Source organism: Rhipicephalus microplus, chromosome 8 (assembly GCF_043290135.1).
Source record: "Rhipicephalus microplus isolate Deutch F79 chromosome 8, USDA_Rmic, whole genome shotgun sequence".
NCBI classification, from domain to species: domain Eukaryota; kingdom Metazoa; phylum Arthropoda; class Arachnida; order Ixodida; family Ixodidae; genus Rhipicephalus; species Rhipicephalus microplus.
The window spans coordinates 45,256,445-45,283,162 of NC_134707.1; the positions used below are offsets into that span (position 1 = coordinate 45,256,445).

General features: G+C 43.3%; 2 protein-coding genes across 7 annotated transcripts in view; both read left to right on the plus strand.

Moving 5' to 3' along the window:
• LOC142768988 (uncharacterized) overlaps positions 1–26,718 on the plus strand; it is a 51,226-nt gene that overhangs the window by 19,087 nt on the left and 5,421 nt on the right. The window contains exons 5-8 of one of the 2 annotated variants that reach the window (XM_075871679.1): positions 2,666–2,744; positions 6,919–6,995; positions 11,140–11,232; positions 14,693–14,913. In XM_075871679.1, coding sequence (XP_075727794.1) covers positions 2,666–2,744; positions 6,919–6,995; positions 11,140–11,232; positions 14,693–14,794 — 351 coding nt within the window. In that variant the 3' untranslated portion in view covers positions 14,795–14,913. Of the gene's footprint in view, positions 1–2,665; positions 2,745–6,918; positions 6,996–11,139; positions 11,233–14,692; positions 14,914–26,718 lie in introns of those variants that run through there. The other variant, XM_075871680.1, reaches the window with a different exon arrangement.
• LOC119165370 (uncharacterized) overlaps positions 15,319–26,718 on the plus strand; it is a 70,186-nt gene continuing 58,786 nt past the window's right edge. For 2 of the 5 annotated variants that reach the window (XR_012885590.1, XM_075871674.1), the window contains exon 1: positions 15,324–15,656. The gene's annotated coding sequence lies outside the window, so the exon portion shown is untranslated. Of the gene's footprint in view, positions 15,657–26,718 lie in introns of all 5 variants that reach the window. The other 3 variants (XM_075871677.1, XM_075871676.1, XM_075871678.1) reach the window with 3 other exon arrangements.

A 26,718-nucleotide genomic window follows, 5' to 3' on the forward strand; every position in this document is an offset into this window, starting at 1 on the left:
ATACCACGTGCTGCGGTATGTGGGTATGCACCATAAGTGTTTTATAGCGTATATAACTGTGGAAAAGCGAGAACAAACACGGTAATTTTAATGCGAGATCATTACAAAAAGCAGAACCGTCAGTAGTTGCACGATAGATTCCAGGAATGAAAATCGTGATCAAGTTTGAATGAAACCCAAACGTTCAGCGTGCCAGTCAGGTTTTCTACCACAGCGTAACACCAGCTCCTAAAGCTTTTTTGGGAAAAAATACCTTATGCAGAACTAATATCACTGCAACAACACTTATGGTTCCAGTGCTAACTAAGTTTTTATACAGCAATAAACAATGCATATACACTCCTAATTTGCAGGGGTCCTGTATGGGCTAGAGCAAATGTGGTTGCAGTGTTGCATGCGCTTTCTTAACATGTAATGAACATTACTCGTCTAATCTTTGATTCAGCAAGTCACATACGAAATTTCCTTAAGGCTGTTGGTATACGCTGACAATTGTACGCATGTAAGTCATAATCGCACCTTAAAGTACACTTCCCTGAAGTTTGTGATCTAAGGTGAGTGCTGATCCTACCTCAGAGCATCAGTTACCTTTTAAACAACAGTGTAGTAGACATTCTTGGTAAGCCCACGATGTACGCACAACCAATTAAATGATGAAATTTGGTCGATCCAACTTGTCGTGCGTGGCTTAAAGGGACACTAAAGTCAAATAACACTTTACGTCAGAGTGAAAGCTCAATGTATGACAACATCTAAAACGACAATATTACCAACAGTGGATTACTTACCGAGAAATTAAAGTAAATTCACAAGAAAACAAGCGCCACAGTAGGAGATTTTCAACCTTATCCCGATGACACCAGACGGACCGCCTACAATTATTCACTATTACTACAATCAATCACTAGCATTCGATCAAACTACATTTAATAAAGAACGTTCCGTGCATTAGGAGACGCAATAAAACGCTGGTTTTCGTTTCTGTTGGATTTATAGAAAGAAGAACCACTGGACGTTACTATGGGAAACGGCGCGCGTGTGATTCAAAAATTCTAATTTCGCGTGGTTACACGGGCACGTGATGTCATCTAGTGGGATGCAGATGAAACAAAAGCGTCTGCAATCTCGAAGCCAATGGGGGGAAATCGATCAATGGCCGTTGCTGCTGCTGTGGCTCCCGCTGCTTTCGGTCCGTAGCTACTAGCGCAGTAAAGCCGGGCAACGTTTTTCACGGCAACTGTGACGTGAGACGGTCGGGTCGGTCAGCTTCTTGAGGCGGGTAATTTGCAGTGCTCTAACGTGACGCAGAACACTAAAACATGACTTTATTTTAAAATGGGCCCTTTCTTGGCACAAAAGTTTCTGAACCGCCATTTCAACAATCAACGTCGACTTAAAAGTTGACATCAGTGTCCCTTTAAAATCAACAAATGCAGCACAAACATTTACTTCCTCATTGCTTCTCATGAACAGATTGTCTAGTGGCTAAGGTACTCGGCTGCTGACCCGCAGGGCGCGGGTTCAAATCCCGGCTGCGGCGGCTGCGTTTCCGACGGAGGCGGAAATGTTGTAAGCCCGTGTGCTCAGATTTGGGTGCACGTTAAAGAACCCCAGGTGGTCTAAATTTCCGGAGTCCTCCACTACGGCGTCTCTCATAATCATATAGTGGTTTTGGGACGTTAAACGCCACATATCAATCAATCAATCATGAACAGATTCACACAACACGAGGAATATGCCGAATGTTTTACGAAGCGAGTACTTACATGTCGCCGTTAGCACGCCTTCATATCAATTAGTGAGTGAAGTGCCCGTCAAGAAAACACTTGTCGGACATCGAATATTCTCATCTGAAATACTGCATGTCGCGGTTTATGCCCGCGGCATCGAACGTTCGAGCCTTATTGCTGGTAGCCGCGACAGTTCCAAAATAATGTCTACTGTTCCTGTGTTCACGCTCAAGCCTAACAGACAAATCCAAAGTAATCCGGAACGTTATCAGGCATTCTGGTGCGGTTTGCACAAGGTAATGGTGCACGTTATAGGAGCGGTGACCGCTAGCTTACTGATTAGAGGCAGATGAGGAGGACGAGAACCGTGGGTGCGCTAGAGGCACGTGGCCACCGCTAGCTGAGGGTAGTTGTTTCTGAGGCTTAGATGAATAAACAGGGTTTCTGGTCTGGCTCCGCGTCTTGCCTGCTGGGTTCCGGGCCCCTCTTTGGCGCCTCAGGTTGCGTGCCAAAAGTCGGTGTTTTGAGCCTGCACGGCCCAAAACCCCGCAGGGACGATGCGGAGTTGACCAGGAACCTTCTTTATTCGTCTAAGCTTCGGTCGCAACTGCCCGATTCCTGCGGCTGCTCGCAACCCTCGTCCTCCTCTTCTACCTCCGATTGGCGCGCTCGCGGTCACCGCCCCCATAGCATGTAATGGGCTGGTGACATAACGCATGGAAGGAATTCAGCGCATAAGAGTATATCCCGGTCTGATTTGTGTAGTTTGCCCTGCATACGTGGCCAATGCCCACAAAGACTTTTCAGTGAACAGCGCGGATGTTAAGGGTAGTTATATGCAGCTTCAGAGTAAAAGAGAAAACTTCCAAATGCTTGAGCTTTCGTACGACACGAATCTAGTGAGCCTTCAGGACTTTCTTTTTATTTCTTTTTAGCCAACCAACAAGCAAGGACAACGCACCGGAGATGCTGGAATATGTAGTTTTGGTATCTGCAGATCATATGACGATCTTGGTAAGTTCAAATCAGGCTTATTTGGCTGCATGCCTCATATTCATGAATTGTGTGGGTGAAATGTGTTCTTAATGTATTTATTGACGGAACTCAGGCAGGCATGGTAAAAGATATAAACATGATGGTGAGACGGAAACTACAGCTGTCGCACTGACACGGTCCCTCACCGAGCGCGCGCTCCTTGCCAGCAAATCAAAGACCACTTTCATTCATGCCTTATGTTTTATTTATGAACCTCAGCTGCAGCCTACTTATGTCGTTCAGAAGATACTTGAATTTCCTTCTCGAAGCAAAGTGTTTAAATTCTCTTATTAAAATGTTTTCTATAGAAGTACTGCTTCATTTTTTCTGTATTTTGCTGTGTTATGTCTAAACCTATAATACAGCACGTGCGCATATATACGCCTCCAGGGTTTGTGACATTTCACACAGCCACCTCTCAAACTTGCTCAAGGTGAACATTGTTGTCATTTAGTGTTACACAGCTTGAAGAGCTACTGTGATGGAAGTCTTTGGAGGCACACCAGCCAACTGCAAGAATAATCACGAAGCAGAAAAAAAGATTTTGGGCTGAACACGCAAAAATTTGCCATAATCCTGCTGACGTATGACTTTTATGTAGACGTGGCCAACTAAAGGTGGTCGCTCATTGCGAGGGCTGAGCGTACAGGACTGCCATTGAGCAATATAAGTTGGATTCGATAAGCACAACCTAATCGAAAAACAGGTGTGGGCATTTTGTATTTAAGGAACTGCTTCGAATACGACTTGCAGTGTCACATTACGCAGCGCATCACAGTGAATTTATGCGGTTTTTAAAACCTTTAGTAGCAACTTCACCATAACAAGGCTATTGCTAAGAACAGTCGCCATAATGTTTGTTTTGACGTAGATCCTATGATAGCACGCTGCAGTGCAGAGTTATATTGAAAGCTGTGGCCGGACCATAAGTGCTTATTGATTATGTCTAAGCACTTTGTAAAGGGTGAACAGCTTTGTTGCACCCGCACGCAAGTCATTTCAGAGAACACGCCACTGTATGCTATTGTGAGAGTCTGAACTTGCGAAGTTGAGGCAGTGCAGCTTGAAACAAAGGCATCTAGCGCAGTTAGCAGTGGACACCAGAGTACTCAATCTTCGTCTGCTCGACTTAAATTGTCCCGTCAGTAAAAATATAAGCAAACCGGTTGACTTGGGGAGTCGTTAGTTTATAGAGATAATAAAACGGTATTACAAGGCCGAAGCTTTAAAAGTGTTAGAAATAAAAGTTGATGAAGGATACCTTATTAATCTGTGACTCGCTGAAGAAATTGTATGATGGGTAACCCAGTGAATAAATTACAACTGATGAATACTGAATCACACAACAGAAAAAGCTATGCAAGTCTGAAAATATTATACCTGAACATAAAGTAGTATACAGGAGTCTCGGGAGAGCACAGCACTTTGCGATAACTAGAGAGGCACTGGAATTTGTGAAGGAATACGCCTGCTTAGGACAGGCAGTAACCAGCAAGCCGAACCACGAAGGTAAAAAAAATCTGGAAGAGTAAGTAAGGGGTGGAGCACAAGGCCAGGTTGATAGGCGGACCATGGGAGAGGCCTTTGACCTGCAGTGGCGTAGTGAGGCTGGTTTACTACTAACCCTCAAGACGAGTAACATTTTTATCTTACCGGCACTTACAGGTGGGACAGAAAGCTGAAGGCTCAAAAAGAAGGTTAAAGCTATATTGAGTACAGTACATTAAGCAATAGAGAGGAAAAGTATACGTATGACCTTCAGAGGCAGGAAAATAGAAGAGTGGGTAAGGGAACGACGATAGTTATAGCGCGAGAACAAAACGACGACACAGAGGCAAGAAGGACACGCAAGACACGAGCGCTATGTCGTTTTGTTCTCGCGCTATAACTATCGTCATGCCATACCAACTAGCCCAAGCTGCCACACTTCTAAGGTAAGGGAACAAATGGGTAGTAAGGACATCCCAGTAGAAATGAAGAAGAAATGAACATGGGTCGGGCACTTAGCGCATAGGCAAGGTAGCCACTCCTCATTGAACTTATCTGACTGAATTACAAGAGTAGGCGAACGTGCTAGAGGGAAACAGGAAGTTGGGTTGGCTGATGACATTAATAAGTTATTGATTATAACTCGGCAGCAGCAAGTGGAAGACCAAGTTGGTAGGTGTAACTTTTGGTCCTGCAGTGGGATGATGATGATGATGAGGGTGATGATAACGACGATTATGAGCGAAGTTTATGTCGGCCGACAAGACCCATGTCACGACCCATAGGTCGTGAGACAGTGTCACCGGCTGAAAATGTAGTTCATTGCAGACATACTGATATTTGTAGCTGTAGGAAGCCATCAAAGTATGCAAAAAACTTCCTTGAAAGACCGGAATTGTGTGATTGACTTCACAACCAACTGAGGCACGTCGCAGTCATGTATATTTCGCGACCTTGAGCGGCAGTGTTAGCAAAACGGTAACTTGGTAAGGAATCCCCGGCGGCATGGTTTGTAACACCTGTGGCAGTTGAAGATGGCGGGTGAAATAGTGGAAGGGCTGTCAATGGGTAGGGGGTGATTTGAAATAGGCGAAATCTTCAACCTAAATAACAACAAAAGATCACAAACTGCAAAAGCGGGCTTGCTTTTTTCTGAAGGCCTGCATCGGAAGACTTAAATAGGCCAGCGCTTTCTTCATTCTTTTTACTTTCATAATTTTATTTCATTTAATGCGTCTAAAAAAGAAAGGAATGAACTGCACAATGGCGTTCATATAATTTTTTGCCTGATTTATTTGTGTATAGAGCGGTGGCTCCAAGACTAGGAGAATATGGCATCCTGCAAACTGGTACATCGACATTGAAAGACGTATTGTTACGCATCTTTTAAAGAATTTGTTGCTCTCAATGAGAACATTGGGATCTATATCACTATAAAGAGTGCCGTGGAGACTAGAATACTTAGAATGAATAAATTTTCCCTACTACCAACTCAAAAAAAGTGGAATTTGGGGGGGGGGGGGGTTATGTGAAGGGAGCCGTCTTGCATTGACGTCGAAATTCAGTCTGACGTCACGGGGAGACAGTAGCTCACGGCGTAATGGAAGGACGTCGGTCTTAATTTGTTTGTCCACGTAATGTCCAGAAAAAAAACGAATAATCAATTCTCGACCAGTGTCCTCGATCACCATTTTCGCGAATGAGTCCACTTGTAGAGGCCGTATCAATAGCCGTGTTTTGAAATGACTGAGTAACGAGAATGAGTCATATTGTGAAACGCATTCTTTGTCCTATCATGTCACGTCTTCAATAAAATAATCGAAGGCTTCCCCTAGACATCATGATTGCTATGGTCATTGGTGTTGCAAATGTTTCCAAGCACAAGTGGGAGATTCTTTTGCATTCACAAAGACAACCAATTTCCATGCATTTGATTTTATACTGCCTCCTTGTAGTGGCCACGCTTAGCTTCAGTTACTTGAAACGTAGGTCTTTTTCAAAGTGCGTTGAACGTTTTTTGCTTAAATGTTCGATAATTTTACGGTCGATGAAAAATCATGTTGTTGGTGGTATTCCACGGAATGGGGTCCCTGGTACACAAATTATTTGATGCTAAAGTGTGGGCTATCATAAAATGAGACAATAATTGTTTTTTGGCAGTACAACATTGTTAAAAATTAAAAATGAACCAACGTAGTGCCTACTGAAATTTCCAACGTGAAAAATGTGGGCTCATTCAACCAGAGTTGCGAAAGGGAAGCTGTCATTGATGTTATCGAAAAGGTGGATTTCACACCAACCCATGGTAATAATGTGTGTGTGTGTTTTTGTGCATTTCAAGACAACCGTAAGGTATGCCAAGACGTCGATATAAATAATAAATGGCGCCCTCTATTTCTCGGTTTCCCTCAATGACCTGGCAGGGTGCGCTAAAGGCGACGACTAGTTGAGTGTATTATTTCGTGAGTGTTTAAGGATTGGTCCTTGGATGCAGTTCGCGAACCTAGTGAACTGTGTTCACTTGTACAGTTAGAGTACAATATGCGATGGAGCTGGCTTGAGAACGCTAGGCAACGGCAACTTGAAAATCAATGTGAATGATTGTTTTACGTGCGGTCGGACTGTTATTATAGTTGTCTGTATTTTCCTTACTCTTTTTGAACAGTTACAAGGTATCCAAAGATTGAGAAGAAAGTTTTTCTAAAAAAATTTCGTCACTGCCCTGACAAGGAACACCATGGCGTGAGTAAACCTTGAATCAGCGCAATATCTTTTCTGAAATAATTGAGTTCTATTCATTCCTTTTTGTGTGCTTTGAATCAATTTGGTTCCAACCAATCATATGTGCTGGGTAAAAGTCTTTAAAGGATTTGAAAGTACACCCAGGAGCGCCATGCAAAATGGCCCGAGCTTGAATAAACTTGGGATCTTTCAGAGCTCTAGTGACACCCTCTTTTGAACGAGCCAACACTACGAACAGGTCAAATCCACCCATCAGCACTTCGCGTTTCATTGGTTACGATTGAACCCGCCATCACATCAAGGATGGTCGACAAAGTTGGGTGGTTCTAAATATAGGCACCTGCTTTCATTTATTTGTCAGTTCACTGAGTGCAGGACTGCACACATGGAATAAAAGTGTCCGAAACTTTCCTTGATGATACAATTGAAATATATGAGCTCTTTATCTGTTTAATTAGAAATACTGCTAATTTAACGGCTTCAAGGCATGAAAAAGGGGGGATACAGTAAAATGCATAGAAACAGTAAACAAACTACACTAAGTTGTATAACAATGCACAAAAATTCGTAATATCAAAAATAGGTTAACTGCATAGTATACAATATAAATATTATTCAAATGGAAAGAAGAAAAAACAAAGAAAAAACCGTGCATTAAAAGGACAGACAACTGACTTTTTTTCGATTCAGTTTTTTTTTTTCTGGCGTGACAGAAAGCTTACCCTTCGTAGTGATCGTAACTGCAGTAGTTAATCCCAAGAGCTCGTAGTCAGTTTACAAGCAGTACTTTGCGATCTGAAAGGCTCCGAACACAATAGTGCCTGTTCATCTGGCAACGCTGAGTGTTGATAGCGATGCCGGTAGCCTTTCTGGTGGCTTATGCATGCTGTCACTGTACTGATTTCGCAGAATTTTCTGAAACTATGCTACATTTATTATGCACTTTACAACTATTTTAGAAAATAACAAGCCATTACAATGAGGCGGTTTGGCTCCATAGAGCTCCGCTGCATTTGTACCGCGTCATTAGGTCAAGTAATCAAAAATTGAACGGCGCATTTGTAACGCAAAGGCAGCGCCACTTTATAGCGTACTACTAACGCCAGCTGACACGTATACTTTTATGAAATGTTACATTTTGCTATAAAGAATCAAACAATACTTCAGTACTAATCGATAAATTGTAGACCGTGTACATTAACGCATGGTCACGTGACAGGGCATTCATGATAGCGTATGTTTTTGCCACCAGAGACGCCACAGGCCATTTTTCGCGATTTCTAAAGAAGAAATAAAACTAAAAATTCAATTCTCTCGAGGAAAACTGAGTTGGTTTGAGTCACTATAAGGAACAATCTTCCCAACCGTGCAGTCATCTCACTTTATCATCTGGGCAGTTGTCGGTTCCTTTAAAAAGTCACAGCTTTGCCACAAAGGCCGAGGAAAGAACGCGATTTAAACTTGAAAGGTAACGCGCAGAATGGAAAGCAGATTGAAACGTGCTCCACGTTTCTCACGCACAAATACGCACAGAACATACTCACAGGTAGAGATGCATGCGAAAAAGCGTCTCAGCTGTTACTTTGCTGTGTTAAAAGCGCGCGCTTTTCTCAAGCGGAGACCGCACTGATTGCAGTGACCTTTGTGCGCCCGGTAAGAACAGCAGAATAATTCCAGGTAAAGCCCGAGGCCAGCCAAGATGCGTGATTCTCCCCTCCACCCCACCGCGAGATAAGGGCGCGTGAGTGAGCGTCGCTCCCCTCCTCTAAACGGGGCAAAATTCGCGTGGGAGATTAGAGCGCGCGCCGCTGCGTGATGGGGCAACTTGCGCTCATTGCGCCATTTTGCTGGTAATGTTGAAAACACAATAATTCCCCCCGAAATGCCCGTTAGCAGCAGTTAGTGGTAGATATAAATAGCTTGCCATTTGAACGGTGAAGCGAGTGCTCATTTTTTAAGGGCAAGGTTTTCGATGGAGAGCCTACCTAAAGAAAAAAGAAAACGCTTTATGATAGATTTCATGCAGAATGTTTTGCCTGTGCCTCTTTCCCATTCAATGTATGAAGAGTCTATGGGCAAGACGTACTAAAGGGAGTGAAATACACGTGGACACCACCAATGTTAAAACTTTCTTTTTCAAGCTCCATACGGGAACCTTTCCAGTGAAAACGTGGCTTGAAGAGAGAGGAACGTATGTACCCTGGGAAAGCAGCTGTCTCCTGTGTAACAAACGTGAAAGCATTGAACATGTATTTTGTGATTTTAAAAATGCCATTTTTTTCTGGGACATTTTACAGAGCACTTAAAAAAGATTTACCTCTTACTCCACGTGGAAACCGTTTTTGCCTTCTGAACGTTTTATGCAACATGTAAAAGTTATTTTCTTACTTGGTGTTCGTTCGGTTTGGCGTTGTATGTTATCGTACAGGCACTGTGATGTGAGAGTTCCATATGTTCATGAGTGTTTTGTGTAAGCAGGTTTCAAAGTGTGAGATGTGTATAAGACTACCGACTGCGTTGAAGATGTGATATTTTTGGTTGATGTGTTAACACACATGAAACGCGTGGGATGTATGGTTGTCTGATTAACTTTACATGTAGTCAAGAAGGCAATAAACGGAAATGTAAGCTCCTCGGTGGCTCAGTGGTTAACGCCTCGTGCTCATGATTCAGAGGACCCAAGTTTGATTCCGAGCGCTGTTGTCTGTTTTTTTTTTCTTTCTTGCATTTTCTTGTATATAGCGACGTATACATGTACAGTGAGTGACGGCGACGCCATCACACACCGTTCATTTCAGGCAGTTATAGCCCTCGAGAAGTAAGAGAATTAAAAGCAGTTGAACGGTGTGTATATTAAGTTAGTCTCATGGAGTGTGCGTTACGTGTAGGTCTAGATGAGGTTACAGAAATAAGCGCAGTAGCGTTAATGTTTATTTGGTTTGGTTATGTAGTAAATTAACATCATCTCGAAGCTTTTGATGCCTGCACAAATTGACCTTTAGAGTAATCAGCATAGTGGCATATGCGATTAGTTCCGACCGAGGGCCATGCGACATTGTGACTAAAGATAAACCCGAGGCCACGTGGATAATCTTCACGCCGACTTGGCCTTTCTAGGGTGCTGCTTGGGCGGTGCACGTCCTCTCCATCATCGTCTTCGTCTGCTAGCTCACTGAGCATGTGCAACCGGCTAGTTAGCCATACGCGTTGATGATACACTTGGCTAGTTAGGCCAGGGCACTCTATATTCAAGCTAAATAACCCATGTCATGCTAAGACCAAGGTAATTACACCACATCCTAATGGAACCATGCTAATGCAGCCAACTAAACCTAGGTCTGTGCCAACTAAAACATGCCAATGAACGCGCTAACTATGCCATGCTAATGAATTTTAATACATAAGTCATGATAATTAGTCAAGGATATTTTGTGGCTTCATGAGTACGCTGAGTAAAACCACGCTAATTAGAAGTTAAAATTGTGGTTATAATTTTGATAGCTTTATATTATTGATCACATTGCTGGTTGAACCCGAGAGAATTGCCATTTCAAATGAAACCTTAACAATACTGATATTTTTGAGCGTTATGTTCATCGAGTCCTAGCTAGAAAATATAATAAAAAAAATATTAGTCATTTGATACCGTCTTCACTTCAAAGCAGATCGAGCAAATTATGTAGGCGACTGACTTAAAAGTCTGGAAGAAGCTACGTGATCACAAGCTACTCTATGGCGCCAGTCTTGCACGAATAGTGCAAGCAGACCAAATTATTTTATATGCAAAGAAGCTGCTGCTTAGCGTCCACCGCATGAAGCGCTTGACAGTCAAACCAGCTCAACAATAGTCAAGAGTTGAACAGGGGTCTTCTCAGAATCAACGAGTTTGTATCCGAGTTCACGCGCCAATCAGTTTGACAGACGCCCGCGCAATTCATGTAAGAATACCGAAATTGGGCTTAATACTGGAACATTAGGAGAGTTAATTTGAGCCCAAGAATCCCAATTGCACATTTCATTTGACCTGTGGTGCCTTTAAATGAAAAATTGAAAGCTTAAATACCTCAAGCAAAAGTGATGTTTACTGGATATTGTGATACTGTGAGCACATTCTGATTTACTGTATTTTCGGTTGTAATTGCAGAAAAATGTGCTGTGGAGTTGTTACTACTATTGTAAACAACATGGTTCCTGGTTCTTTGGATACTACAAAAGCGAAAAAAGCAGCGCTTGCGAGGTATGTGCACTTTTTTTGGTCACTTTTGTCTTTACTTTTTGGTAAAATACTTTTTGGTAAGAAATCTATTGAACTTTGAAAGAGAAGGGGGTACTTTGCAATGATAATAAAAAAGAAGATTGTTGCTGCTGATTTTTTACCATGTCTATGGCCGCGAGAAAAGGCCGACGAATGAAAATGAAGACGGAACTGACACAACGTTTTGGAATTGGTAGCCTGCGGGCCCAATCTCTGTGACAGGCTTGTACCGTGTTTTATAGTTACATAGGTAATTCAGGTTGGAAAATGTTTTAGTATATCCTTTTTTCATACAATCTAGGTGCATAAATATATATTTGGAGGTCCCGAATATGCAGTATTTGAAACAGTTACTTATAAGAATTTCGATCATTACCTGTGCAATACAGATCTCTGCAGAACGCCGTGAGATCTGTATAATTCGCAGTGACTTTAAGAGACGCCGAATCTCCGCGACTTCACCAAAACATCAGAGTTCCGAGGTCACGAAAGCAGAGATGATCACATAAGAACCGTCATCGCCCTGTTCCTACTCTTGGCCCACCGAGTTCTATTCGGCCGTTGTGCGAGTATCCTTACCCACGGTGAACGTATGGAAGGCGAGAAGGCTCAAGAAGGCCGTTGCCACAAGGCAATGATGAAAATAAAAAGGCCGATTCATTGCGCAGCACATGCGCAGGCTGAAGTAATGCGTGTGGATTATGCGGGTAGCGTGAACGAGTGTCGTGGTTTTGTATGCACGAGCCAGTTGTCATCAGTTGAACCCTGCTGCATGATGTTCTTTTTGCATTTTGGAAGGAAAACATACGCTGGTAAGTAACAAACAGACTGCCAATAAATATTTAGCCTGTAGTACTGCAAGCGATCTTCGTTGGTACGCCTGATTCACCCACAGCAACATAGTGAACCAAACATTAACAGTGGAGCTGTATACGACGTGAATTCAGCAGTGGAAAGTGAATACAAATGATCCCCATCATGGACCATCCATGCCCTCTCTTTGTCATTTTCATTATGCACCACTTAGCTGCGATACACGCACGCGATTCGACAAGCATCGCCTGTAGTAGCTTTGATGGATGAGAGAACGAGGCAGTATGGAAGTATATAGAGACGAACAAAAAATATTTCGGAAGGAAAATACAAAATTCCTAACCAGTACATTTTTAGTAGGGGTGAGTCGAACCCAAGCACCCATGATTCGAAGGCGGATCCAAAGGCAGTCATCTAAACTACTGGACGTAGAGGCATGCTATCAGAGCATCGCATATCCTCGCTTATTATAATATTTAAAGGGCGTTGGGAGCACTGATAAGTCTGGTTAATTTAAACAAAGAAATATTAAAGTCATCAAGAGGAAAATGAGAATACCGAGAGGGAAGCATACATAGCATGTAAAGCAGGGGAAAAGGAGAAATAGAAGTATGAATGCAGAGAGAAAAAAAGAACATGAAAAAAGGGTAGTGCTACAGGAAGGATAATGAGAATATAGAGAGAGGAAAAAAAACACGAGAAAGGAAGCAAGCGAGTGTTTGTGAAAGAAAAAGGAAAAAAGATGAACGAATATAAAGAGAAACGAAAAAAATTTGAGAGCTTCGCATTTGTCGTGCCAAGCCATCTATGTATGTTTTTTCAGTATTTCTTTGACTTTACTTTGTTGATTTCTGTTTATCTGATCCATCTTTTTATTTTTCTTGTTCTTCCCTATGTTTGTTTTATTCTCTTATATTCATCGCTTGCTTTTTTCCTTTCTATATTCTTTCGCTCTATTTCTTTAATTCTATTTTCATTCCTCCATCTTTCTATCACTCCTTTTCTTTTTCCTTCTTTCTCTCTCTCAATTTCATATGCCATCATTCACTGTCTCCCTCCTTCCCTTCACAAATTTGCCCATTATGACCAACGTAGGCTTCTTCCCTTCATGCAATACAGTCGTATACTGAGCTATATCTAACTTCGGTAAAAATGTGTGGGCATCCGAGTTATAAATTATTTATCTTGCTACCGCTAATTAGTGATGAGTGTAATACGTTAATATAAATTGTATAGTTGTACATATGATAAACTTTCTGAATTTTATTTTTGTTTCCCTCATCTATAATAATGAAATTTGTATGTTTGTTCCACTTCAGCTGAGTAAATGTATGGGTGGAGGGACCTTAGTAAGCAGAGGTAATCTGGCTTTAGTCCCTTCAACGTAGGCAACATTTGTTTATGTCGGAATAAACAGTGAATGAACGAATGAATATTGATCGTGCGGTTTTGAATGCCTCGGCTTCATGAAGAAACTTCATTGCTATGAATTTTCTTAACATGTTTCCTATAGCGTTCCCTATTTTCCTTTCTCCTTTTCACGCTCGTTCTCTTCTTGCACCCTCCCGCATCACTAGATGGTGCGCTGGGCAAATGATCATTGTTTATGTTTAACGTTGCAAAACAGTACATGCCTTTGGCTTGGAGTTTTGGATTGCCCCGCCGCGGTGGTCTAGTGGCTAAGGTACTCGGCTGCTGACCCGCAGGCCGCGGGTTCAAATCCCGGCTGCGGCGGCTGCATTTCCGATGGAGGCGGAAATGTCGAGACCCGTGTGCTCAGATTTGGATGCACGTTAAAGAACCCCAGGTGGTCAAAATTTCCGGAGCCCTCCACTATGGCGTCTCTCATAATCATATGGTGGTTTTGGGACGTTAAACCCCACAAATTAATCAATGGAGTTTTGGATTGGGTATACAAGTGCGGATTGCTCATCCAGAGGTTTAGTTACGTTTTATTCAGAGTGAATAATATTGTGTAATGTTCGTAGCGAGTTTCCTCCAGTATCGGAAGCTTACTTTTGTAAATTGGGAATGTTGTAGGAAACTATTTTGACTGTACTGATTCATGCGTGGCCTTACTTTGGGACAATCGTGAACTTGAATAAAAATGATGAACTGCGTGTCACATAGTTTGAATCCGAGAATATAGAAGCCTCAAAGTAACTTCATTATAGTAGAAGGGTTTACAGAGCTTCAAAAATTGTGACTCGATGCGCATTAACAATATTAATATAAGATCTCTTTCTTACTTTCCCATAGCGGTATCCCTGGGTTCACGTATTTATGCGCAATCAAGACAGATTATTTTTCAGATGCTTTGCGTCGTCACACAAATTTAAAGCTAGTAACTTCCATAAGATGTTATATTTCTAGTATGCTTTTTCAGAAACGTTGTAGTGAAACTAGAGCAATGCCAGACGTACGATAAACGATTCCTGACGATTTTCCCGATTGCACGGCCAAATTGCTCTTCCTCCTTTGTAGAATGTGGCAATAAGTTTTAACTGGCTGCGGTGAGTACAGTGTTGTGCTTATTATTCCGTGAATATTGTGTGACACATAAAATTTTTATGCTTATGTTTTGCGCGTACTCTTTAAATAAAAGTACTTATACATGATATTTTGGCAGTTGTTTCAGCCTGACCACAGATTAGGGTGGTGTTGCCGAGGCAAATGCATTCGTCAACCAAACTGCAGAGGCGCGGAAGGCAATTTAGCAAGACGTGCCTGATATCAGCTAAATTTCATAAAAACAAAATGTGATGAATTTATTCACGCTATCTCTGTTTTCATACTCTGAAATTGTTAAGGTGCGTTTCCCGCAACTAACAAATAAAGCACATGAAAACATCTGTGTTTGCTGAAGCGTTTACAGTGAGGAGTTCTTATATCTAACAATTACAAAATATCTTGGGCCCACATTTCACAAGAATAGGAGAGTGCATAAAAAACATGACTGATTGCTCTTTCTGGGAATCGCTATATCACTAAAGGGGAACTTGTCCCAACAGAGGCTATTGAACCTATATTGAGCTTTGTTTCGCCACAGGGCCATAGAAATACTGCTACAACAACACATTGTGATGTCACCCTAAGAAAGGCCAGCTGCTCGAAACCTTCAGCGCACACGTCAAGAAAAAAGTACGCAGGAGATGCCCATACACAAGACGCACGCATACTAATTGCTGTCACATCTCGAAACCTAAATCGCACTGCACAAAACACAATTAAAGAAACAGACAACGATTGCCGAAGGCGACACAGTACGAGCGTGAACTTCTGTCAAATTCTTACTTCTTCACGTGTGAGCAGCGCGTCGTTTTCGTAAACGCGGCCACGGTAACGAGCGAAACTACCTTCTTGCTTACTTTAAGCACTGTTAATTCAAACCAAACTTGTAGTGCAAGCACAAGACTTGCAAAGTGCCGCAATCACGAGATAAGCACGAGTGCATAAGCGACCACGCCTTGTGGAAGCACGTGCGCATAGCAAAGCGCGGGACGACGACCTTTCGAGTGCGCCCAACCACATTGCGTTCACATCATGTATGTTTTCTGAAGGTGAAGAAACGCTGAAGTTGGTGATCTTGAAAGGTATGTGCTGTATATAAATCGCTCACTATCAGCAAGCTGGATAACGTAAGCTCTGTGGGAGGGCGGTTTTGCACCACACGTCGCTGAGCGATATGTCCTAAGCTAGGAACCCAGGGAGGAAAATATTTCTTTTTGTTTTTTTTTCGCTCTAATCCATCAATCTTTGACATAAAAACGTCCGTCGAGTCGTGGTAGTCGTGACATCAAGCAGTTTTGTGTCTAAAAACACGGGCTAGTCCTCAATCGACCACATTCATAGAAGTGATAATCAAGCGATAGAGAAATGCATGGAATAAAACAAACCTGTATACATAGCCTTCATAGATTACGAGAAGGCGTTCGACACAGTCGAGCCATCAGCAGCGATGAGGGCACTACAGAATCATGGCATCGACGAAACCTGCAAAAACGTACTGGAAAGAATCTACAGCAGATTCACAGCCCCAACACACTTATACATAAAGGAAGTCAGAAAATACTAATAAGCAAGAGTGTGAACAGGAGGGAGACGCAATCTCTCTAATGCTATGCACCACGTGTTTACAGGAGGTTTTTAGGGCCCTAGAGTTAGAGTAGGGGGTAATGAATAGTATCTTAGCAACCTGCCATTCGCTGTTGAAATTGCCTTGATGAGTAACTGTCGAAACTAATTACAGCTCATAATTACTGAATTGGACACAAATGTAGAAGCTTAGTTCTGAAAATTACTATGCATAAAACTAAAGTATTGTGCTATGGTTTCGGCAAAAAACAGCGCTTTACGAAATTATCGCTGGAATTTGTGAATAAATATGTCTACTTAGGATAACTGGTAACTGCGGAGCCAAACGAGGAAAGTAAAATAACTAGAATAATAAAGAGAGGGTGTATCACATTCGGCAAGCATTCTCATATTTTGAATGGTAGACCCTCAAGAGAAAGATATATAGCAGCTGCATCTTGTGATTGCTTCCCTATGGAGCAGAAACCTGGAGTCTTACAAAAAGGGTGCAATTTAGTTTGAGGAGGACGCAGCGAACAATGGTAGGGAAAAGGATATATTTGTATCCTTAAGAGACAAGAAGAGAGCAGAGTGGATATGGGACAGAACCGGCGTTAAGAATATTGGCAATGAAATCAAGAAAAAGAAGAGGACATGGGTCGGGCACCTTGCACGTAGGCAGAATAATCGCTGGTCAATAAGAGTCAGTGACTGATTGATTGATTGATTGGTGTGGTTTAGCATCCCAAAACCACGGTATGATTATGAGAGACGCCGTAGTGGAGGGTTTTGGAAATTTCGACCACCTGGGGTTCTTTAGCGTGCACCCAAATCTGAGCACACGCGCCTACGACATTTCAGCCCCCATTTGAAATGTAGCCGTTGGAGTCAGGATTCGATCACGTGACATGCGGGTCAGCAGCCGAGTACCTTAGCCACTGGACCACCATAATGGGGCAGGTTGACTGACTGGATACCCAGAGAAGGCAAGCGCACGAAGGGGAGACAGAAAGTTAATTGGGCCGATGAGAATAAAAAGTTCGGATGTATAACATGGGGACGGAGAGCACAAGACCGGGTTTCTCAGAGGATCATGGGACAGGGTTTTTGTCCTTGCAGTGGGCGTATTAGGATGATGATAATGATGATGATGGTGGTGGTGGTGACGATGATGATGATGATGATGATAGAAAGTGACTAAAACGTTGTTGGAGTCATGAGAGTGTACACCTATGTAGTGAACAGTGTGCTTCGCGTCTGCGAACGGCGAAGAGCCACAGGAGCTCGGGCATCATGTCTGGGACATCACCTTAGTTACCTGACAACAGTGTTTATTCAAAGTATTTTCTTCAGTGTTTCCTGCAGAACAATACAAAAAAACAACGTGACATGGCAAGACTTAAAATGCGCGCGGTATAGAAACATTTTATAATATAAGTTCGTGTTAAAATTTAATCGACAACAATAAAAGTTTACACACAGGTTCGTGCAACATTTCTGACATTGATATCAAAGGGTACAAACAATTGAAGGAAAGACTCAATAATGATAGCAACGGGAAAAAAAACAAGATGACTTGAGTGGACTTGATTCAGCGGTCTCTTTGGTATCTTTGGTAACAAATGAATCAAGTAATCTCAAAAAAGAAAGAAAATAAATATGTTTATCAGACAAAAAGCAAAAGTAAGGGTCTGAAAAATTTACTATGACATGGTACAATACAAAACATAAAATTCATTTGACATGTATACATCAAAAACGAATGATGACAATTTTTTCAAAATTCATTTCTCTATACTAAATTTTTGAGTGCATGTTTTGTAGTTCAATACTTAATGACGCAAGGAGAAAAATTACTCAGCCTCATTTTCATAAATGTGCTGAGCACATATATAGATAAGGAAAGTACTCTTAGGAGAAAATGAAGTACCATAAAAAAGATTTTTGATCGACTGATTGTTAACGTGTTCTTTTGACACCAAAAACTCATATTATATCCTTCAACGCCTATGTTTTGTTAGAGCTCATTGACGTTATTAGTACAGTCAAAATTTGTTGTTTTCATCGTCATCAACATCATCATCATCTATAATACGCCCATTGCAGTGCAAAGGCCACTGTCATCATCCGCTTCTGCCATGAACCCGGTCTCTCCCATGCCTCTCCCAAAAACCCGGTCTGCTGCCTCCTGCTGCCGCATTATAGCTGCAAACTTTTTAAATCTCATTAACCCACAAAACTTTTCGTCTCCCCATCGGGCAATTGGCTTCTCTTGGAATCCAGTCAGTTCCTTTAATGATGACCTGTTATTATAGAGATGGACATGGGCCTGGAGATTTCAAGTATGATATCCTCCACTCTGGTTTGTTCCCTCACCCACTCTGCTCTCTTTTTGTCTTTAAAGGTTACACCTATAATTTGCCTCTCTATCGCTCACTGCGTGTTCCTCCATTTAAGCAGAAAACTTTGTGTAAGCCTCCAGGTTTCTGCGCCACAGGCAAGCATACCGGAAAGATGCAGCTGTTTTACATTTTCCTCTTGAGGGTTTGTAGTGGAATGCCATTCATGATTTGAGAATGTTTAATAACTGTGATTATCTGTGAATATCTGTGTACAAAATACAGCCTGTAGTGCAAAAGTTAGCCAGGTCTTTATAATGAACAGCAAAAATAGAATTCTTAGAAGAGTTGAACCGTAAATAAGCACATTGTTTTGCTTTCCTAGCAGATGAGAATTAACTGGCAATATGGACGAATTGAGTACAAATTGATTTAAATAAACTGAAGCAATGGAACATTTATGGTATGCGATTTAAGTTTATATATAAAAATGAAGGGAATTACTTTGTGATTTTCATAAATACGCTATCAACCATGTAGCCTTGGTCGATTGCCTGCTTGATGTTATCGAAGAGCGTTGCAGCGTAGCTAGGCTGAGAGGCATAGTTTTGTGATGATAACAAACTAAACTTCGTTAGATAGGTCGTGTATGCATATTATACCGAATTATTATTTTAATACTTGGGAGACGAAAATAGGCAGCCAGTAACTGAGAAGTACACAACTTCACTTAGTTTGAACACATAATGTTCTGTGAACAATTAAATAATCGTTAACTATGCCTGCTTTCTATATGGCGGTAAAACTTTATGTATTATTAGAAAGTGGCTCAATCTGGGAACAAAGCCATGGCCAGGTATCGTATACCTGCGCGAAAATATACCAACAAGCACTTTCTTGGCACTCGTAAGTGGCAAGTAAAAAAATGAGGCCGTCGGCGCGACTTTTGTCTACAGAAGTTTGTCATAGAAACACAGATACTGCTAAAACATTCACTAAATGCACAGACTCTATGTAGAGGATGGTTATATCTTTGCGCTTCAGGTTTAATTTTTTTAACTGCTGCCAAAATTTATCGTTTGGGAATTCGTTTATGGTCTGTCACTTGCTGGTAGTGTTACTAAAATTATCCCGTTTTTTTTTCTCGAAACGTATTCTTCTTTTGCTCACCTCACTGAGGCTACTAATATACAGGAATATTTCTTGAAATGAACTATGAGGTCATACTTGAATGTTTCACATGTCGCTCCTTCGTGAAGTGGGTTATCTCTGTATAAAAAAAGGGCAATGATATGTTGTTTACTGAAACTCGCGCTTGCCACAATTGCAGTCTGTGCTCCATTACCACTCCATCTTAAGATTGTGATTATTTATTTTTTTACATTTTTAATATTTTATTAGACAACGCCATTTTTTTCGCTCACAACAAATGACGTGGCCACTGATGCCGACACTTCTGTTATTTCTGCGATATACGCTCTTTATTGCATTTGCTTCAATAATAAAGTTCAGTTGAAGTCTCGTGGGACCACTCAAAGCAGACGTACTTTTGCAAGCGAGTTAATTTTTTATGTCACACGTAATAGTTATCGTCCAGAAAGATCCTTTATAAAATTTCATAGGCCTCAGTGGCGTGTGAATACATTTCATGTGATCGTACGCTACTTGGTTTTATGGAGTTGTGATTCAGCTCTATAAAATGTAGTTTGCGACATTGTCTTATAATTCTGGAAGTCTAGGTTAAAATGCTGTCTATTTGAAATAGCGTTTTCAGCGACCTCTCTAAAGGCAGCTAATACAAGCGTTTTTCTAGTTGCCCCAAACTTGCCAACAATATTGTTCAATAGATGCCTACAAATTTGCGGCCGAAACTTCATATCGTTATGAGGCACGTTCTACTGGAGAGAGTCGGCAGTTTAAACACTTCGGATACTATCACCACTTCGAAACCGGATATTGCTGAAGGTTGCTGCATAAAAAAATGCGAACTTTTGTCAAGAAGTTCAAGACAAAGCCAACAGTTTTTGGATGCGAAGCTAATCAAACGAACTGGAAATATTATGCATTTGCGATTGAATAAGCATAGCTTTCACGTAATTAAACAGACTGCTGTTTCTTGCGACGGTGAATAGAGCCAAGATACAGCTTATGCGAATGAGCATGATGCAAGAACAGAAAATAATCCTGAATTAATCAAGGAATGGGTACTATTTTCAGGTTTGAAACAGGCAGGTGTTCTGAAACGCACATAAGTATTTTTTGATAAGTACTCCACCCGCCGTGGTGGTATATTGGCTAAGGTACTTAACTGCTGACCCGCAGGTTGCGGGATCAAATCCCGGCTGCGGCGGCTGCATTCTTGATGGAGGCGAAAGTGCTCTAGGGCCGTGTGCTCAGATTTGGGTCTCGTATAATCTACGGCGTCTCTCGTAATCATGCGGTGGTTTGGGGACGTTAAACCCCACAAACTCAACTATAAGTGTTCTATTCTCACTGATGTCATACCTACATTACTGATCACACGAGCACAAAGAAGCAAAGTTTCATCAAATTGGAATGTTAAACGGAACAGTCTTCACGTTTTCTGAAAAGGATTTTGTCTTTCAAGAACATGAAGCTCCCTAATGTGATTTGATTTTCTAACCTTTCTAAGGGATTAAGTGCGGGGTCGCACAGTATTTAGTGCACTATCAGCGTCAAACGAAACCAGAACAGCGGCAAGTCTTTACGATAGTGTAGTGTGTTCCATCCAGTTAACACGATTGACAAGTGCGCGCATCTTGTTCGCCAGCTTTCCGCATTTATGCATGCCTCTTCGTAGTGGTAAGTGGACGGAGCGTACTATGCCGCTGTTAGTGTTTCATTTGACTCTGATAGTACTATTAGCTAGGAGAAGTTTGTGTACAATAGCTGCTGGCTGCGCATTTACCTGGGTCTTTGAATGGTCTGAATCAATTTTCTTATCCAGCAGCTGCTTGCAGTGGTCGTTGCACCTTCTAGAAAGAGAGAGAAACAAGAAAAAAAGGAAGGCAGGGAGTTTAGTCAGATGCTAGGTTGCACCTTCTAAATAGACGTAAATGGAGGATAGTCACCAATGAATAGTTCACGCAGATGTGTTTCAAACACTCGGACATTTTTGGGCAGCACTATCCTACCATTCCCAGTGTTAAACGAGTGAAATGTTCGTTATCGTCACAACCTGTCAGAGCACGCAAGAAAAACGATGTGTGAGCAGAAGTATATGATACACACAGCGCCTGCCTGGCGGTTAAATGTTTCTGGGCACATGAATAAACTGCCTATTATTGCACGAGGGCATTGTTCGTTTTTTACAGTTTACTGACCTCAGAAGTCAAAACATACTGTTGTGGGGTACATATTCTTAGCCAACAACGCAAAATACTAAGTACCAAAAATGCTACACTGTTACGTTTTGTCCCTCGTTGTCCACATGCAGTAATTTTGTGATTGGGTGTTTTTATGTAGCTTTAGGTACACCACGTTAAGGCACAAATGGTGTGGCGATCGGGTTTAGTATATTTCCTTCAACAATAAAAAAAAACAGTTTCGGTTAAGGCATCGTTACTGAGAAGAAGAGAGTAGTTCATTGTTATTTTAGCCATGAATGATGGCTAATAGAAGGCAGGGCACTTGAAATGCAACACAAGCTCTGCTTCTTAGCTGTACATGTAGTACAATGGCTTAATACATAGCCAAGAACACTATTTTGTTAGATATGCTCCTCATTTCTAACACAGTACATTGGTATTATTCATAGAAGTTCCACGATAAAACAAGAATAGAATAAGGTGACATGAGTCACATGACTGCAAGAAATAAAAAGAAAATGGCAGCATATCCACGGAGTGAATGATGGATATTGGGGCGAAGCATCCGTCCATTCATTCGTTCTTGCTTCCGTCCATCCATGCGTGCCTCTATGTGGCCGCCCGTGCGTCCATTGGCCCGTCCGTGCATGCGTCTGTTCGCGCGCCCGCACGTTCATCGGTGCGTCCGTCCCTCCTTTCGTCGATGCATCCGCTCCTCCATCCGTCCATGCGTCCATTCGTCCGAGCAGCCGTCCGTACGTCCGTCCATGCCTCTGTCTGTGTGTCCATTCGTCCACCTATTCAACACTCAAAGTACCACCATCTCGCATCTTTTCATCAGCTACTCCTCACATAGAAGTACCGCCATCCAGCGGACATTCCAAAGACTGAACGAGAGGAGGCACACGCACAGTTTCTTACGGCTTGCGCTTCGTGTCTACTTCCCACCTTCAACCACCTCGAGTTCATGGGATATACTAGTTCACTGTATTCATGGCACTGCGGCCCAACTCTCGCTAAACCTTTCTAAAACCTAGGAGGTTACGCCCTGTGAGTATAACGTAACATCCCTTTCTTGTCTTCAGTGCGTTGTTGAACGATAAAAAATTCGCAGCGTGCGCGTTAACTAAAAGCCGAATTCTCCTGTCTCTCATTCTCCCTTAGCAGCCATTGGCATGTATATTGAGCACTATCTTTTATAGTTCAACCACGCACAGAAGAAATTTCCCACCGGCACCACCTAGGAGGTCAAAATGTAATACTGGTTACACACTACGACTGATACAACGGCTACGAGAGACGAACAGGTGCCGCTATAAGAAGCTTCGGCGTTCCAGTCTTCAGCGCAGTCAGCGTCCCGGCGGCGTTGCTGCCGGGTGTCCACTCGCGACTTTGCCAGCCAGTTTTTTAGAGGCCTGATCCCAGCGTCGTCGGCCCCTACCGGGACCAGCGAGGATGGCGTCAAGGCCTGCGGCGCTCCCGCTCAAGGAGCACTGCTTCAACTTCACCTTCCGGAGGGGACGGCGTCCGTCGACGAGATTATCGATGGCCTTGAAGACGTCATGGGGAGTGAAGGGGTGCTGTTCCTGCAACACCTCGGAGCTCCTTAGTTGCGGCACGGTCAGCTGCACAAGCAACCAAGTTGATGGTAAACCAAGGATTCAAGTTACAAGGTCACAAGGTACAAGTTAAAGCAGTCGGGGCGCCAAGCGTACAAGTCGGTGTGTTCCGCCTCCCGCCGTACGTGTCAGTTGACGCAGTTATTTCAGCTCTTCAGCCATACGAAAAAGTGAAGCTTTGCGCAGAGGCGGTGTCGTACCCACTAGGGAGCCTACATGAACAGCCGTTTTTAGGGTGATGTCAGCCTTTGACCCACTACATGCCGCCAACGCACCGCCGCCCGCCAAAACACAATGTTGCCAGACAGCAACGCCGCGCTGTCGCCCCATCTTGGTGCCCGCACTGCGTGTACGCCCGGTTGCGTTTAGTTCTCAATAATACGGCGTCGAACGTTGCGGTAGCGTGTTAAACGCTGCCGGTGAAGCCTTAGAATGCCTGGATGCTGCGTACCACTCTGCACTAACCACAACAGAAAGGGGGTGCGAATGTTCCGCTTCCCAGTGAGCCCTGGCCGACGACAACTATGGCTGGCTCTAGTGAAGCGAGACGGCTGGGAGCCCACCAGTGCGTCTCGTATTTGCTCTGTTAGTACTGCGTATTTCGTTCACTGTTTTTTCCTGCGGCATACGTATATGTGTTTCGCGGTGTTCGCGAATGAGTAGATAACCGAAGTTGTCGTTGCTGCGTCCACGCATTGCGAGTAGGAAGGCCACAAACGGGACGCGTCCGCGCGTTCGTACGGAGACGTGCTCGCTAGTCTGAGCTGTTGCCACGCTTGCGTTCGTGTCAGCGTAACCTCAGTATTATGTCGCAAGTGTTTGTGTGTGGGCTACGAATTTCTTCGTGCGCTCACTTTGAGAACTGGGTCGCTTACACGACCCTGACAACCGCCGCTGTCACTCGGTCGGCTCCTTTTTGTTGCGCCGTACTTCGCGTAGCTGGAGGGAGTGGCGGCCGGCTCCAAAATGGCGGCGCACAGAAAACTATGCTGAATTTGGTGGAAGCTGGCAACAGCGTACCCCGTTGCTCGCTGGTTTTGGCTGAGTTTCTTGAAGGCACTTATTAAGATGTCTCCACCCTAAAAACGGCCGTTCATGTAGGCTCCCTAGTACCCACTGAAGTGAAGGATATCACATTTGTTAACTTGCAAAGGCATCAATCAACGTACACTGGTACCCGCATCGCCCGAATCGAAATGTCGAAGCCCGCCCCTAACTTCCTATCAATTCAAGGTCGCCACGGGATGCTCGAGTATCGTGGTATGCGCAGAGTATGTGCACGCTGCAGCAGAGAAGGTCATGTTGCGGCTACTTGAACAACACCCTTCTGTCAATGATGTGGCACCTTCGGCCGTACATCTGAGGAGTGTGTGTCCAAGTGTAAGCGCTGTAATGGCGACCACGAGACAAAAGATTGCTTTCGTCCCAAATCATACGCAGACGCAGCGCAGAGCACCTCACAGTCACTGAAAGAACTTCCAGAACTTGGAGAGAGTGCTTCGAAGAGAACAACCCAAATTAGAACCTCCAGGCACACGGAAGTTTTCCAATGCAAAACCAAGCTACAGCCACAGAAGATTCCAGATTATTGGGATGAAGACAGCGCAACTGACACGGAATTTTATGACGCCAAGACAGAAGACGCCAGTGGCGTTGATGCCACGTCACCATGCACAACGAGTGACAATGGCGTTTCTGCGCTGGCTGGGGACACCGCAGCGTTGTCATCTCCCACAACGTCGTCAGAGGAGCCCAGCAACGCTGTGAAGACGACGAGTGCGTCTGCTACGTCTTCATCAGAGGAACTCAAGGCCACAGAAAACGAACAATCCTCGAACGCATCACCACTGGTGGAAGCGTCTTAAGCATATCGGAGCGCTGGCCAACTGGGGAAAGTGCTCCGACCTCCCGCGGCAACAAGTGCAAGTGACGAGCTCCATGAACGGCCACCTGTTGGCCTAGAAGGTAGCATGAAGACGACTCCCACGAAAGAAGTAAAGACCACGTCTTCAAGAGAATCTAACATGCCTCGCATACACATTGTACAGGCCCAAGAAGAAGCGTCCAACAAGATATCCAGACATCGTAGGAGCCGGTCACCATCACGAAAATCAAGGAGTGACAGATTTTTGCAAGCCTCACGATCGGTATCTTTGTCTCCTGAAAATACGTGTTCTCCCGACAAGTTGTCTATAGCCACAAACTCTCAGCGTCGCACCAAGCCTGGTAGTTCAAGCAGTGGAAGTGATGTCACCACCTCCGGAACATCCACAAAGCCCCGAGTGGATTCGCCAAACCGAGATCCATTACCTCATGCGCGTGAGGATTCAATGATTTTTTTTTAATTTGTGCTGCCCAAATTCATTCTTTCCTGTTGTCTGTACCGTTGTAATGCCTGCTTCTCAGCCGTACAACCACTATGCATTAGTTGTCTCTGATGCATGCAAACTGTTTAGTATTCCATATGTTACTGTCATTCACGATGGAACCTTCATGTGCCATTTTGTGGGCTCTATGCTTTGGTGGCTATGCCCTCTTATAGCAATTGCATCATGTGAGTCACGTTGCATGCTGCGTGTACTATTTCTGTTATTATTAGTGTTGCTTACTGGGTTCGTTCTATCTGTGCGCGTGAGTAAATCTCAGCGCCAGTCCTTTGAGTATCATCACGTTGACTTCATTCTCTGCCGCTTGACACAGGAGAGGCCGTGTCGTCCCTTACGCATCGCTGTTAAAAAAACGATTGTTTTGTTTCCCCATAAATTTATTTTGAATGAATAGGTGATCTTTCATGACTTTCAATGTTCGTAGTTTCAAAGATCTTGTAAAACAACGGGAGATAATGAACCTTGCGCGCTCTCTCGGGGTCGACGTGCTTTTTCTGCAAGAGACCAACTTTCGAGCGCGGCATGACACTATGACCTTCCGTACTAGATTTTTGGTTGAAGCCTTCTTCTCTTTAACGCAGGCGCAGTGGCGTGGCACCAGTGTCGTGTTTCTCAATCCGAGGTTCAGGCGGGGTGCGCATTTCGTCTTCGATGCAGAAGGCCGTGTTATCGCGGTGGACATGTGGATAAACGACCAGAAAATCTGCCTCACCAACTTTTACGCACCCGTGGATAGGTCTCTTGTCAATGACTTTTTAGAGAAGCCAGGTCATTCCTGCTAAATTCAGCACCGTGCCTGTTGTTAGGTGATTTCATTTGTGTTTTTGACTCAATTAGAGATGTCCGAGGCCCTAGTCAAGGACAAAGCACATACCCTTCGAAAGGGCTGCAAAAAAATGTAGAGAGT